The sequence below is a fragment of the Triticum urartu genome, unplaced genomic scaffold, assembly GCF_003073215.2.
Source record: "Triticum urartu cultivar G1812 unplaced genomic scaffold, Tu2.1 TuUngrouped_contig_5094, whole genome shotgun sequence".
In the NCBI taxonomy this organism is placed as follows: Eukaryota; Viridiplantae; Streptophyta; class Magnoliopsida; order Poales; family Poaceae; genus Triticum; species Triticum urartu.
In genome coordinates, this window is record NW_024115739.1 from 1 (window position 1) to 16,693 (window position 16,693).

At 44.5% G+C, this 16,693-nt stretch overlaps 1 protein-coding gene and 1 long non-coding RNA gene across 6 annotated transcripts; both read right to left on the minus strand.

Annotated features, from left to right (window-relative positions):
* Positions 1-2,971: 2,971 nt before the first annotated feature.
* On the minus strand, positions 2,972-9,449 carry LOC125528768. 5 transcript variants are annotated; one of them, XR_007292466.1, is made up of 6 exons: positions 9,206-9,449; positions 8,406-8,602; positions 7,744-7,820; positions 7,352-7,546; positions 6,156-6,240; positions 2,972-5,450 (listed from the first exon to the last, which is right to left on the minus strand). It is a non-coding gene; the product is annotated as an uncharacterized LOC125528768 (long non-coding RNA). The 5 variants fall into 5 exon arrangements; XR_007292467.1 differs by lacking the exon at positions 9,206-9,449 and having other exon boundaries at positions 2,972-4,379; positions 5,372-5,450; positions 8,406-8,676; XR_007292468.1 differs by lacking the exon at positions 9,206-9,449 and having other exon boundaries at positions 2,972-4,456; positions 5,372-5,450; positions 8,406-8,676.
* Positions 9,450-10,518: 1,069 nt separating this feature from the next.
* LOC125528767 (3-ketoacyl-CoA synthase 5-like) lies at positions 10,519-12,111 on the minus strand. The gene has a single exon (XM_048693206.1). It carries the CDS (start codon positions 12,047-12,049, stop codon positions 10,586-10,588), a length of 1,464 nt encoding a protein of 487 aa, XP_048549163.1. The 5' UTR covers positions 12,050-12,111; the 3' UTR covers positions 10,519-10,585.
* Between the last annotated feature and the right edge of the window lie 4,582 nt (positions 12,112-16,693).

A 16,693-nucleotide genomic window follows, 5' to 3' on the forward strand; every position in this document is an offset into this window, starting at 1 on the left:
GTGGGCGCGCCCCCTGCCTCATGGCTCCCTCGTTTCTTTCCTGACGTGCACTCCAAGTCTATCAGGTAGCTTTCCTTCCAAAAATAACTTCTCCAGAAGGTTTCATTCCATTTCGACTCCGTTTGATATTCCTTTTCTTCAAAACACTAAAACAAGGGAAAAATAGGAACTGGCACTGGGCTCTGGGTCAATAGGTTAGTCCCAAAAATAATATAAAAGTGGATAATAAATCCCAATAATGTCCAAAACAGAAGATAATATAGCATGGAGCAATCAAAAATTATAGATACGTTGGAGACGTATCATCGCGCACGTTGCATTTTTTCGCACTGCTGGAGCTGCACGCGCGCGCTGCATTTTAGCGCGGATACTGGAGCCAGCGCTGCCCGCCACGCCAAATCAGGCGATGGGCGCGCGGCAAAGTAGTTTTTAGCGCGCAGCGCGTTCAGCGGCTGTTGGAGATGCTCTCATGTTGCATCTTCTCTTGTTGATTTCCATTGATCTAGGGGTTATATGAAGATGCTTAGTAATCATGTTTTGTCATGTTTAACATGTACTTTAATGCCATGCTTTTGTTTTCCATGATCTTGCACTATATCATCTGTGTTTCATGCCTCCAGCATATCAACATGTTATTTCTGCTCACATGTGTGCCCTGTTTTTTCACTAAGTCATAATATGTGTTATTAAGTTGTTTACATTGATCATGTTGGATTAATCGTGATGCCTATGAACTTGAACCTTAATATTATTTGGAGCATGTTGTCTGTACTTTGAGTACATGTCAAGTTTATGTCCATATGTTTCCTGTAGCATGTTTTTTCTTTGATTGAAAATTGCTTAGTTGCTGTTTTGGGGAGATTGAGTTTGAAACTTGTATGGAGTGTATGTATTGAACCGTGGCTCCGTTTAGAGCATACTCTACATGAAACTTGCTTGGTTTTGCATGTATTTTCATGTTACCTTGTTGCATCCATGTTTTGAAGTGTTTGTGATGTTGTTTTACTTGCATTTGCATCAATGCCATGTTTAACTTGTTTGTCTCATATCTTCTAGGTCGTAGCTCCGAATTAAAGGAACTTTATATGTAACTTGACTAGAAAACACGTGTAGATCATCTTGGTGCACTTTAACTTGATGTTTAACAACTTTAACATAATGTTTTGTTCAAATCAGGACCAATTTTGAAGATTGCATATGAGGACTTACCGGAATTGTTATATGTTGTTTCCGACCTCATTTAAACTTGCTTTGATGTGTTATTCTTGTATGCATCATCTCTTGCCATGAGTAGCATCATATAGCCTTGTCATGCATCATACTTGGTTGAGCATCATGTCTTGTGCATGCTTGTGTGTTTACCATATTGTTTGCTTCTTTCCGGTTGTGCTCCTTCTCGATAGTTCCTGCTTCGTTGCGATTGTGAGGATTCACTCGTCTACGTGGGATCGTCTTCTTCATGGACTCATTCTTCTTCCTAGCGGGATTTCAGGCAAGATGACTGTCACCCTGGATCGCACTACTATCTTTGATATGCTAGTTGTCTCGATGCTATCGCTATGTCGCGCTACCTACCACTTGTTTATCAAGCCTCCCAAATTGCCATGATAGCCTCTAACGTTTTTAGCCTTCCTAAGAAACCGTTGTTTGGCTATGTTACCGCTTTGATTAGCCCCTCTTATAGAGTTGCTAGTTGCAGGTGCAGTTGCAGGTTGTTCCATGTTGGGACATGGATATCATGGGATATCACAATATCTCTTATTTAATTAATGCACATGTATACTTGGTAAAGGGTGGAAGGCTCGGCCTTATGCCTGGTGTTTTGTTCCAGTCTTGCCACCCTAGTTTTCGTCATACCGATATTATGTTCCTTGATTTTTGCGTCCCTAACACGGTGAGGGTTTATGGGCCCCTCTTGACAGTTCGCTTTGATAAAACTCTTCTAGCAAGGACCAACATTGCTTTTAACATTTGCCATAATAAGAACTTGAACTAAATAATTAATTGGCATAGGGCGTCATGAACCCAAGGATTCTTTCTACATACAGGGGGGCAGTGCCGATGGTGTTGGTCCCAAACTAGAGTCGTGTGCGGCTTCCCCCGGGGAAACTCGGGTCTCAGTTGCTGTATGTTGTGCTCATCTGGACGTGGCCTGAGACGAGATACGTGCGGCTACTATCAGGGTGTCGGCACGCCGGGAGGTCTTGCTGGACTTGTTTTACCATTGTCGAAATGTCTTGTGCACCGGGATTCTGAGTCTGATCGGAGGGTCCCGCGATGGAGGATTGTCTCCACGGATCGTGAGCTTGTCATGGGCTAAGTTGGGACACCCCTACAAGGTCTAAACTTTTGAGAGTCGTGCCCGTAGTTATGTGGCAGATGAGAATTTGTTAATATCCGGTTATAGAGGACTTGAAGTAAACTCGATTAAAATACACCAATCGTGTGCGTAACCGTGACTATCTCTTTTCGGGGAAGTTCGAGAGAAGAACACGGTTGGGTTATGTTTGAACGTAAGTAGTTCAGGATCACTTAGTGGTTGTTACTAGTTTGCGACCGTTTGCGTAGTTTCTCATCTTACTCTTGTATTCATAAGTTAGCCACCATACAATGCTTAGTCAATGCTTAGTCACGTGCTGCAACCTCACCACTTTACCCCTTCCTTACCCATTAAGCTTTGCTAGTCTTGATACCCATGGTAATGGGATTGCTGAGTTCTCGTGACTCACAGATTACTACAATAACAGTTGCAGGTACAGCTAATGCGGTGATCATGAAGTGAGAGCGATGTTTACTTGTTTTGGAGTTCTTCTACTTCTCCTTCGTTCAGGGGATAGGTTCCTGGTCGGCAGTCTGGGCTAGCAGGGTGGATGTTGTTTGAGTTTCTGTTTATGTTTCATCCGTAGACGGATGGTGTTCTCATGTATGATGTTTGATGTATTATGTGACATTTGTATGCCATTTGTATGTATTCCCCAACTATTATGTAATGATACGATATAATGATATCCACCTTGCAAAAGTGTCTCCAATATGCGTTTCTATCCTTGGTGGGACCTTCAAATTCCTTTAGGATAGAGTCGCATATTAGGCGTGACAATATGTATATTAAGTCTCATGTAAAATCACAATATGTATATCAAGTCTCATGTAAAATCACATCACAACGGATATTTACGAGTATTCATTCAAATTTATCCCTGTGATTGGCTACATGATCATACAAAGGGTTCAAGTGTGAAACAAATGGCTTGGAAAAAAGAATATAACCTATTCTTTCTATTTACCTTTTTGTCCACTACAAAAGTATGGATAACCTAAAATAAAAGAAAATTTTGAACTTGGCCTAGCATCTACTCCCTACGTGCCACAATATAAGATCGTTTTTCAAGCTAGTAGCAAGAACATGTATTGCTATTAGGCACTACCCTCTCAAAGCACAAAAATACTATCCAAATCTGCTGGGAATACAATCCTACGCGGGAATCATGAGGCAGAGGCACGGACCAGATTGCGGGAGCATGTGGCTCCATGAGTCAAAATGGATTTCCGTATTCATTATACCTTGAAGAATCTAGCAGTGAGTTCCTGGAAGATGGTACACGCTCGAGGGCTCGACGCAAACCAGCAACGGAGATCAGTGTGGCCATCATGGCATCACCATACAACTATTAGGCACTACCATCTCAAAGCGGAATACAATATTCTTTATACTTAAAGAATCTTGCGCCGAGTTTCTGGAAGATTGAACACGCTCGAGGGCTCGACGCAAACCAGCAACAGAGATCAGCGCGGCCCTTGTAGGATCACCGTTCACCCATGACTTGACGCAAAGTAGACCGCAATGATCGCTAGCGTCAGCCTATTCCAAGTGGTAGCTAATGATGAGTGGATGACAGTGGCGACGATGGGATTGAATCATAGAGGGTTTTGACCGCTTGAGACCTTAGGCGACCTTATACATTTTTTTAGGATTTGGGACTCCGGACGCGACTAGCCAGCAACCCTTGGCTGCTAGCGGTCCAGAGCACACACCCTAAAATTAGTAGTGGACCTTTCCCCTGATCCAGCTGGCAAATCCAAAAAAGAAAAAAACAGTCCCCTCACGCACATGGCCCCCAGGGGCGAGTCTGTCACAATATTAACTACTGTCCCTACTGACATTAGCCTTATATAGGCTCACGCCAACGCACCAAATCGTCCTTCCCTTTCCCAGTCACAGGCCCCCAAACCTCACCCCCTTGACCTCCCCTTCTCCATCTGTTCCTCTCCTCCATTGCCACAACTGTTGCCCTCGTTTTGGTGGCCATGGACCTGAGAGGTGAGCTTCCATCTTGTTGTGCCCTCTCAGATGCTTCTCTTTTACAAATGCCGCTTCTCTTTTACAAATGCCCGTGGAACGAAGGATTTATTAATGAGGGAATATACAACAACATGGCAGTTAATGTTTGTGAAACTGCAAAAAAGAACTACTAAGACATTACACATGCAAAATAATGTGTTTTTTGGGCAAATTGGTATGATGTGCATGCAAGTATGGAATGATTTCCAGGCAACTCTAACTGAAAACACAGGGAAACCCCTCTCTTGAAATTACTATTCTAGTTTATGCTTCAATTTTTTGCAAGTATCTGCAGAGTGTTGTAGGTTGCGCGAAGCTGTTGTTTTTTGGTTGATCTTCAAGCTTGTCAAAGCTTTTGGGCAAGTTGTGTATATGTGTAGGCAATCCAGGAGAAAAAAAATGCAGGCAACTCATGTTTCTTGTGTGGTAGAAAAAAAATTAAGGAAAAAGGAGGTGTTGAAAATTACAGGGTTTGGCTTTTACTAGTGAATTTTGGGGCAAAATTTCTTGTTGAACTACAATTTGCAGTAGCTGCTGTGTTTCGTTGTGAATTTTGCTACTGGGTTTTGGGCAATGTATCTATCTGGGGATTTGCTCTAACTGTAGCTGATGTGCTGGTTGTGTTTCTAGCTGTTCACATATCTAGGCAAGTTTCTATAATGTTTGGGCAAGTAGGGAATGGTTTAGAGGCAACTCATGTTTATTTAGTTGTGTGAATGAAAACAAACATAACCCTCTTGAAGTTTTGGTTTTAGCTTGTGCTTTGGATTTTTGACAGGTATCTCCTAGGGCTGATGTGTATACAGGTGAAAAAAAGAGATTGATTTATTGGCCACCCATGCTTAAAACCCCAAGAAGCAAAAAACAGATAAAAATGTTTCACCTTATATGGATTTCTTCTAAGAAAAAACTTGCATATAAAAATTCAGGCAAAATTGACCCATATTTTGCTCGTGCAATGTTTAACTAACCAACCCACACATCAAAATTCAGCAAAAGAAAGAGAAGGTTTGATTTTTTTTTTCTCACCTTGTTCATCCAGATTGCAACTATTTTTCCAGTGTTTCCCCCTTGTTTCTTACGCCGTGAGCAGCGAGTATTGATTTTACTACACCAATTGCAAGAAAAGGAATTAGTGAGCAACTATAGCGGGTTTTTAAGCAAATCAAGTATTGACAAAAAAGCTAGTCCTGTGAGAACCCGGACTCCCTTTGTGCTCGAGTTCTGCAAGCCAAATATTACCCGAAGACATCTATCCCTGAGGCGGTACCAGTGACTGGTTGCCTCACACTGCAGCAATCCATTGTATCAACGGTTGCGGATCAAGCAAAACTTGGGAACCTGTTCCGGGAGGCAAAGTACCAGTTGAGGCTAGGATTTTTGGAGTATAAAGTTCTTTTTCAGTCTCGTGAATGTAATGTTCCAGCCCACATGTCGGCAAGGCATGGTGCGGGAATGGCTTTGGACAGTGAGCGTGTTTGGCTCACTAACCTGCCTCCTGATGTAATCAGTGTTGTGGCAGGCGATCTTGCCGCGCGCACTAGCTAATGGAATGGATAGTGTTCCAAAAGAAAAGGCTAGTTCTGTCAGTACATGAAAACTATTTTGTTTTCCTTTCTCCAACTACTGACTGTCGTACATCCAGAGAAACCCCTTGATGCTTTTCTTAAATTGGTTTTTGTACTAGTACTGTGTTGAGAAAAAAAAGAGCAGCCAACTTCTAGGATTTGTTTAAGAAAAATCACTGTTGGTAGTAAGCAACTCCACTTATTTGCTGAAACAAAAAAGTTGGATATCTTTGTGCGAAGCTTACCAGGAAGTGGATGTTGAACCTTCTTGCTTGGGTGTGTGCACAAAACCTCAAAAATGTTGCTTTGACTTTAGAATTTAGTGAGGCCCTGTAAACAGAACAAACAATCTGTTTAGGCAAGAACGTCTACAAAATCATATTTACAAAACTTAGGTGATTTAGGCAAGTACTATTTATATGTAGACAACTTATCCTATTGGAAAACACAACTTTTGTGCAAATAAAATCAATTTTTTGCTAAAAATAATCTCTGGGCAACTCGCGCCAGCCTCTTTAGTAACTTACTATCATACATTGGGCAAGTTTTGGACAAAATAAAACCCAATGTTCTCGGGAGCGGATCTTTGGGCAACTCACGCCAGCATCTCTAGCAACTAACTATCATGCGCTGGGCAAGTTTGGACACTTTCGGCTCAAAACATTGACGATTCCAGTCCCCCGCATCTCGGCAGTGGATCTTTGGGCAACTCACGCCAGCATCTCTAGCAACAAACTATCATGTGTTGGGCAAGTTTTTGGCACTTTCGTCTCAAATCATAGACGATTTCAGCACCCGCATATCGGGAGCTGATCTTTGGCAACTTACGTCGGCATCTCTAGAAACTAAATATCATGCATTGGGCAAGTTCTGGACACTTTCGGCTCAAGTCATAGACGATTCCAGCCCCCACATATCGGGATCGGATCTTTGGCAACTTACGCTAGCATCTCTAGCAACTACCTATCATGCATTGGGAAAGTTTTGGACACTTTCGGCTTGAGTCATCGATGATTCCATCCCCCCATCTCGGGACAGGATCTTTGGGCGACTTACACCGGCATCTCTAGAAACTAACCTTCATGTGTTGGGCAAGTTTTCAAGAATTTCTGCTGAAATCATACACAATTCTAGCCCCCCACATTCCCAAGTCGCAAACCACCGCCGCGCTCAAAATCATCGATTCGCCATAAACATGGGACCCCCACACCCCTCTTCAACCTCCCTATTCCGCCTCTATCACATAGAATTGTAGATGTGAGTAGAAAAACACATGCTTAGGGGGTCGATTTTGAGATACTTTCAAAAACGACAAAGACATACACAAAAAAGCTAAGTTGCCACGCATTAGTCACATAAATTGAGAAAAAAAAAGACTTGCTATCATCCAGCCCTTGAAGAAAAAATGTGTGTGGAAACTACAAGTGCATGCATAAATTACCTCATTTTCGCATGTGTTCCGTCATTTTGGCTTTGATTCCTCCTCTTGTGTGACCTCCCTGGCTTCTTAATCATCATCTGGTGCACTTGCATTGCTATCTATGTCTAACGAGCGCTTCCCATGACAAATCACCTCTTTAGTGCACCTACACTTGTAGCCAATTATAGTCGGGTTTTGTTGTTGAGATGGGTGTGCCTGCATTGGAAAAACAAAAGGTGCTCATTTGTTTAGTAAATACAGTAGCATATCTCGAACATGAGAACACCACCGACACCGTGCCACCCCATATTATTGAAGAAAAAAACACTACTAAAAAAACAAAAGGAACAACTCCGGCCCCTTGCCTCCCCTTCCCTCTCTTTAATTTCAGCCGAGAGAAAAAACGTTGTTACCTCTATTTCTTCTGGACCCTCTTGGTTAGCTTGTAAATCCTGACCACCACTTTTGCTTGCTTCAGACATTGTCGATCCTGCAACAATATAAAACTTAATAAAATCAAAAAATGTATTTCAGGTTGATGAAAAACCAAACTATCATTATAACACTATAGTATCCTGTTGATAAAATGATTAACAGACTGGATCTGGCAACTATTTTACAAGTCCAGGCAACTCATGTACTCACTTCTGGCAAAAATCCCACACACAAAAACACATGGATTAAACATGAGAAAACCCACTGGCAGAATTCCACATCATGAAGGCAACTGTGGGTTCAGAAAACCAGGCAACTTGTGTTCGAACGCTGCGCAACATTTCTAGTTACGGCAACTCGAATAGCATTAATCAGGCAACTCCTACGCAATACTGAAGCAACTCATGCAACTAAGTTAGCATGAAGTCAGGCAACTCCTACTACAAATTTCAGACAAAATCCCATCTCGGAAACAAACGAATCTGCCAAAAATCCCTTCCATGAACATCTGATTCACCCGTAACACAATCTCGTGAACAAAACACCATGAGGGATGAACCCCGTCCCTCTCTTTGTGCGCATGATTCCCTAACCTGAACAGAAAATGGAAATCGGGGGGGTGCGTGGAGCTGGACCTTACCTCAAGCAGCGGCGACTCCACCGCCAGAAACGAAGTCGTCGCCGACGACCTTCGCCACGCTCACCGGGTCTTCTGTAGTCCCCGTGCGCACCTCCGAAGCACGCACGCTCGAACGCAGCCTCGCCGCGCGCGCACCACCGCAGCTGCTCGCGCTATCCGTCACAGCCTCGCGCGCCTCCCCACACAGCCTCGTGCACCTCCGCCGCGGCCTTCTCCAGGCGCACCTCTGCAGTGCCCCGCGCGCGCCACAGCAACCCCGTGCACCTCCGCCGCGGCCTTCTCCAGGCGCACCTCTGCAGTGCCCCGCGCGCGCCACAGCAACCCCGTGCACCTCCGCCGCGGCCTTCTCCAGGCGCACCTCTGCAGTGCCCCGCGCGCGCCACAGCAACCCCGTGCACCTCCGCCGCGGCCTTCTCCAGGCGCACCTCTGCAGTGCCCCGCGCGCGCCACAGCAACCCCGTGCACCTCCGCCGCGGCCTTCTCCAGGCGCACCTCTGCAGTGCCCCGCGCGCGCCACAGCAACCCCGTGCACCTCCGCCGCGGCCTTCTCCAGGCGCACCTCTGCAGTGCCCCGCGCGCGCCACAGCAACCCCGTGCACCTCCGCCGCGGCCTTCTCCAGGCGCACCTCTGCAGTGCCCCGCGCGCGCCACAGCAACCCCGTGCACCTCCGCCGCGGCCTTCTCCAGGCGCACCTCTGCAGTGCCCCGCGCGCGCCACAGCAACCCCGTGCACCTCCGCCGCGGCCTTCTCCAGGCGCACCTCTGCAGTGCCCCGCGCGCGCCACAGCAACCCCGTGCACCTCCGCCGCGGCCTTCTCCAGGCGCACCTCTGCAGTGCCCCGCGCGCGCCACAGCAACCCCGTGCACCTCCGTCGCGCGCGCTCAAACACCACCCATACCCTCTCCGTCTCCGGCAACCGGCGGCAAAAACATGATTTATGCCGACAACCGGCGAGCAAGATTTGGGGCGAGCAAGGAGGAATGGATTGGGATGGGGGGATACAGCGGCGCTCTCCCTGGGCGGTTTAGAAAACTACGCCAACGGCATCGAGAACGTGGGATAGTGGTGGGCCCCCTAGGTGAAAACATGTCGTAACAAGCCGCACCGAGAGCACGAAACGTCCGCCCCTGGATCGCGCGTGCGGGGCGATCGAACGGTTGTCGCTGTGAGTGCTGGCTCGCCACAACGAGCACGCATGCACTTTTTAGGATTTGGGACTCCTAGATGATTACCTCCTCCAATGAACTTTCCAAAAGTAAACGTTGATGCTGCAGTGGGGAGGAACAGATCTCACGGGGTAGTGGCAGCAATTAGCGGAAACCAAGACAGAGTGTTCTAGGGAGCATTTACAGTTGTCTTCCCTAATATATCATGTCCGACTACACTTGAGGCTATGGCAGTGAGAGAGGCAATGGCTCTGTTAGAGGATCTACATAATCAACATCTACATGTGGTATCCGATAATAAGATCGTGGTGGACGAAGTCAAGAGTGGAAGTTGTGCACGATATGGTGCAATCATTCGGGAAATTAAAGAAAGTACTAGGGTATTTATTTCATGCAATATAGCCCACGAATTTAGGAGCTCAGATTATGAGGCTCACAGTCTAGTGAAGAATGCATTAACGCTAGGGGCTGGCCGCAATGTTTGGTTAGGCCAGTCCGACGAACTTTCTTTCATCCATGTAAACGTTGTGACGAATTAACAAAGTTTTGCGAGATTGTCTAAAGATACATGTCTGGATGTGTTTTATGTTGTATTGCATTATTGGTCCACAAACATGATTTATTTCCTATTTATAACCTCAAAACAATTACTCCCTCTGTAAATTAATATAAGACTTTTTAGATCAGTAGTTGTTCTGTCCTACCATGCAACGAATAAAATATCAGTTTTGCTTTTTTTAAGGTAAAATATCAATTTTGCTCAGTCGACTGAGACTTCGCTATGTCTCAGTACTCAGTAGATGCTATATTCCTTTGATATTGCATGAAGATTCGTACAATTTTTTCTTTTCAGTTTTCTTCTTCTTTTGAGACTTGGTTAAGTCTCATTCGACTGTGGCCTAACCACCCATAAAATATAATAGTTACACCGTGAAAGTATTGTTCGTTGTTGCAATAACAAATCAATAATAGTATTGTACGAACTGAGTCGCACTTATACGTGCATGAACCTTTTAGCCTACTTCCGAGATGTTCAGAGGATACAGATGAATAGAATCAGCCCATGGCGCACCAACAATTGTGTTGCCGGGAGACCTGATGCACTGCCAAACGGCGCTGTTGCACTTGAAACCAGAACCAAACCCGACCATCCATACCCGATCGCCCTTGCGCGTCCGCCTCTTGGCCTCCATGTATGCAAGCTCATACCACAATGAACTGCTGGACGTGTTTCCGAATCGGTGCAGCGTCATTCGCGATGGCTCAACGTCCTCATCTGATAAGCATAAGCTAGTTTGCACCGCGTCGATCACTGCCCGGCCACCAGAATGGATGCAGAAGTGCTGGAAGGCCGTGCGGAAATCAGGGACATATAGCTTGATCTTTCTCCTCAGCACCTTCCGTGCAATGAACGAGATCGCAAACAGCAGCTTCTCCGAGGGCGGGAGGACGAGGGGCCCTATTGCCGTGATGTTAACCGTGAGCGCTTCGCCGGCGACTGCCACAAGGTCCTTGGACAGGTATGCTCCTGTTTCTCCCACGTCGTCCTCTTTCATGGACAAGCACAGGTAAGCTCTGTCTTGCGCGGCGGTGAGCGTTCGCACGATGTGCGTGAGCCGGAAGCGGGACACGGACCTGGACGTTGACAGCAGCACCGCGGCCGCGCCCATGCGGAACAGGGCGGCTGGCAGCAGCATCGCCCGGTTCTTGCCGGTATAGTTGAGGAGAGAGGTGGTCTCCGTGGACACCATCAGGGCGCGCGCGCCCCGCGGCGCCACCTGCAGGAGGTTCCTCGCGACCTCCAGGGAGATGACCCCCGCGCTGCACCCCATCCCAGAGATGTGCACGCTTCGGATGTCCGCTCTGAGTTGGTACTTGTTCACGATGATGTCTGCCAAGCTCGGGGTCGGGCAGAAGACACTGCAGTTGGTGACGATTATGTCGATGGCACCAGGACTTATGCCCGTCTTGGCGAACAGATCGTCCACGGCTGCAAAGATCACCTGCTCCGCCTCATCGCGGCTTCCACTTAAGCAGCAGCGCGGGGGGATATAGTGCAGCGAAGGGTGGAGGTAGGTCTGGTCGCCGAGGCCCGAGCGCTTGAGCATGCGCGTCATGAAGTGGACACCGCCATCATCGAGGTACGGCAAGAAGCGGACATTCTCCACCAAGGATCCTATGGAGACGCGGCAACTAGATTTAGGCCTGCAGCAAGAGTAGTCGACGAGGTAGACGCTGCGCGGGCGACTCATCAGGTAGAAGGTGGCCAAGGCGAACGGGAGAAAGACGGCCAAGAAGACGTGAACCTGCCGCAAGCCATGGAGCCGGGAGAGGATCTCCTCGGGTCCGAGCTGTGCGGCTTCACGGAGAACGACGATGGCTGTGAGCGGTACGGCGATGACGACGAGGAAGTTGTTCACGACAAGCTGGAACGAGTGTTTGAGGTGCTTGTTGACACGGCGTGGTGAGATGACCATGTTTCTGAAGCGCCCGCGTCGTGATGGTGTCGTGGCTTTGTTGTTGATTCGTAGGTGATGAAGGTGTCGGAACTTAGGAGATTTAAAAGCACGCCGCAACGTTCACGCATGCATCTGTTTATGTCATTCCATTTGCGTTTGTAGTTGACTAGTTGTAGCCCATGCTGTCACCATTACAAGAAACCATTCTCACTCAAAGTACATGCACCATCTTGTGACAGATGTCATTGGTGACTGTCACATCCTGGCGTCTTCTAGACGGACCCCTTCTAGACTCGTGGTCTCGTGGATACGAACTTCATTATTTCCTAATTCTCATGTTTCCAATCTAACCGAACACATGATAATGTGTCTTGGATGAGCTGTTGATGTCTATCGGAGATTAATTCATCTGTCCTACCAAGAACATTATAGCTCTTTAATCAGTTGTTGGTGGGTGGCAATATGGGTGAGAGTGATCTATGCACTAACGCGTTTCTTTGTTCAGGAAAAGGAGCGACAATTTTGTATGCTCTGCGATGGAAGGACAAGAGTGATTTTCAAGTACATCAGTCGTAAATGTGCATGACAAACAACATTATTTCTTTCCTATGGGCATTCGTGGACCAAAATCGGAAAGCTTTAGGAGAGCTGGCCATCTAACCAGATGTATCAAATAAAAGGGCACACAATAATTTTTATTAATATTAGGAATTTTGTTACATAAAAAACTTAACCGACCCTAATCTACTGTTCATCGGAGTCCGGCGCTTGGCCGTCATCCGTCAACATCATTGATGATGGAGGTGAGGTCGCCAATCGAACCAGACGACAGGAGCGCAGATGCCCGGGCGGGGCTTTTCTTTTTGAGAAACACGAGGGTGCGGCTGTGTGGGACGTGGAGTTTCTTAGGTGGAGCTCAAATGAGCTCGGGTAAACAGTCTTATAAAAAAATCAGAAAAACTGAAAAAAATCTGAATTATTTTGTAGCAAATATTGACAAAAGTTCTAAAAGCTTTCAAAGATTTGTCATGAAATCATATTTTTGGAAGTCATGCAAAAAACAAAATCGATACTCTGAAAATGTTATTTTCAAAATCATTTTGGAGCACTGATTTTGATTTATTTTTTGCCATGACTTCCACAAATATGATTTCATGATAAAAAATTGAAGCTCTTAAACTTTTGTCAATGTTTGTCAAAAAAATCATATTTTCAAAATTTTGTTTGAATATTTTTGAATTTACTGTTCACCCGAGCTCATTTGAGAAGGTGAATTTCCGGCTGTGTGCCGCTTGTTTAGACACCCACACACACCTCGCCAGCGGGAGCCCGAACTGGGCCGTCCCAACAACCACCTGCTACGTTGTGCTGACATCATGCTTAATTATTATTTTTTTGCTTTCCTTTATATTTCGAATATTCTATATATATTAGAAAAATAATTTACATAAAATTTTGAAAAATGTTAATCTTGCATTTGAAAAAATCAACGTTTATTAAAAATATTTTTATGTATACAAAAAACATATAAAATTAATGAAAATAGTAAATATTAATCATGCGTATGAGAAATTTTGTGACAATTAAACATTTCACAAAACAAATACATCTGAAAATGCTTATAAAATGTAAAAAATGTCCATGTAATTCAATTAAAATGTGGCGTACAATCAAAAAATGTATGTCACATTTGAAAAGAAATCTTTGCATGTTTCAAAAATGTGTTCATGACATTTAAAAACAATTGTACGACGTACAAAAATGTGCAGAATTCAAAAAATGATTTTTTATCATTTGATGCTTCAACATGTATTTAAGAAAATGTTTAAAACATATCTAAGAAATATATTCAAAACAATTTTTTGTAAAAATATTAAACATTTATATTGGAAAAATGTTAAACATGTATCTAGCACCGTTGGTGGGCGTGTGGAGGTGTGTCTCCGGCGGGTCTATCTTTGATGGATTTGCTCGGATATAGTGGTTGTTCGTCTACGTTCGTGTGTCCTCGGATTTGATCTTTCTGATCTACGTTATTCTTCATCTGCTGCGGTAGCTGTTCTGGTGCGCAGGTCCTACGGGGCCTTAGCACGACGACTTCCCGACTCTCTACTACAACAAGTTGTGTCTGACTCCGGCGATAGAGAGGCGATGACGGCGGCGCATCTTCGGCTCGCTTCGGTGCTGGTAGTCGTCGTTATGTGGTCTATAGATCTAGATGTAATTTCTATTATTTCTGGTATTCGTTGTACTGCCATGATTGAAAATAAATAGATCGGAATTTTTCTCGCAAAAAAATATACAACGTATATCAAAAAGTATAAACATGATATGAAAACCCAACAAAGAAACTAAAAACAAAGAAACCAAAAAACCGAGAGAGAAACAAAGGAAACCAAAGTATAAAGAAGAATAAAATAAAATAATCAAACAAAACCATTGAAAAACAAGGAAACCCGAAAACTTAACAAATTAAAAATTAAAAACAAAGGAAATCAGCAAAAAAAACAAAGTAAGGCGAAGGAAAGAACAACGGCAAACGAAATTAAAGGAAAAATCCGTCAAAACCAATCAAACGCAATGGACGTATGTGGACGAGCTAAGGCATGGAACATACAAGCTAATGGGTCGGCATGTGGTCGCCCGCCCGTAGGCAGTTCCTACTAGGAATTGGTACGAGCGGGACATAGCCCTAGCTCATTCGCTGGTGCAACCGAACTGGGCCAGTTTGGGAAGGTCTCGCCAATGATTGAATTTCTTCCAAGTAAGAAATAATGAATCTGTTAAGATACTAACCCCCTAGATTTGGAGCCTCCTGAGTGCTTCGGGGGCTATGGGCCATCTGTAATGATGTGTGTTGTTGGTTAAGGGTTCTTGTTTATTTTTTCTTCACTTTTCTCCTTTTTATTTTTTTTCACATTTTAATTTTTGAACATTTATTAAAATCCAAAAATATTTAATAAATTTATGACCATTTTAAAGTTCATGAATTTATTTGAAGTTCATGAACATTTTAAAGTTTGTTAACATTTTTAATTTATGAACTTTATTGCAAAAAATTTAATATTGTTTTAAATCAATGAATATATTTTTATATTCCGGAACACTTTTTAAAAATATTTTTTTATTTTTTAACATTTTAAAAAGTCATTTAAAAAATCATGAACATCTTTTGATTTAACTAACTTTTTTCAAAAATAAAATGATAGCCAAGACTTTACAAGTTAATAGTGGAGCGAGCGAGTGGGGCATGGAGCTAAGTTGAGCGAGCGAGAGCTTCGTGGACCATCGCATGTGAACGTCATAGCAGCAATTCCAAGGTTTTAACACGGAATCAAAGCTCCCAAGGGGCTCGAAAAATGATCACCGACTGACACCGAAGCCGAAATGAGTAAGCACACTACAACCATGGACCAAAAAACTCCACTCTCTTAAAAAACCTCTCTAGTAGCACCCAACACGATATACGAAAAAAAACACCACCGAAACATAATTAAAAACCAAGATGACACATATAAAGTAAAATACCATAATAACCTACTAAAGAAAAAAGGCAGTCTCATGGGAGAAAAGTGGCGCAGCCAACCACACGTTAGCCTCTAATTGGACATGCCTAGGAAAACTGTAAGACCTTTTCGAGTGTTTCACCTCAACATCATCTCTTAACATTCCAAGTTAGATGTTGTCTACATTGCATATAATTAATGAGAGACAAATGATGAAAGTGTCTCTAACAGCTCTACACACAGGCGAGCACCTAGTGTTAAGATAATCCGGGACGAGTGACGATCTATCGAGGACCAAGCTATCACACAAGGCACGACATCGAGATTTGTTAACGAGGTTGTCGGTGTCAAAACTGGTAGATCTCGGGTAGGGGGACCGAGCTATTAGATCGGATCGATGGGTAATAGGAGAAGAACACATAAGGAGTTTACCCAGGTTCGGACCCTCTCTATGGAGGTAAAACCCTACGTCCTACTCTTATTTATATTATGAAGGTATCGAAGTACAGAGTTGATCTAGTTCGAGATCGTAAGTTGTGGTCTAAACCCTAGGGGTAAGATGAATGGGTGTATGGATGGATTCCCTCTACGGACTAAGCTTCCTGGTTTATATAGGCACCAGGGGTATCTGGGGTCACACAAGGTCGGTTGCCATCTAAGGATTTACATGCCGAATCTAGTCGAATATACTTGGAGTACATGCCAAGTCTTTAGTCGGCGCATTCTGATGGCCTCCGGAGTCTTGCTTCCTCAATGAGTTGGTAATCCGGCCAATACATTAGTCCGGCTGGGCTAGGACCCCCTAGTCCAGGACACCGTCAGTAGCCCCCGAACTTGTCTTCAAAGTTGAGGTTGTCCATCTCTGTTAGATAATGTCTTCAGCTTGGCGGTCTTCGGCTTGGTAGGCAAGTTCCACATCTTCAGATGGCCACCATACGAAACTTCCAAGCTCCTTCAATCAGGACATTATTGATGTCTACTACGCAACTTTATTCTTGTAGACACGTGTTGGGCCTCCAAGCATAGAGTTTTGTAGGACAGTAGCAATTTTTCCTCAAGTGGATGACCTAAGGTTTATCAATCCATGAGAGGTGTAGGATGAAGATGGTCTCTCTCAAACAACCCTGCAACCAAATACAAGAAACCTCTTGTGACC

Coding starts and splice junctions, on each gene's coding strand:
- LOC125528767 (XM_048693206.1), bottom strand. CDS start 12,049: ATGGTCATCTCACCACGCCGTGTCAACAAGCACCTCAAACACTCGTTC.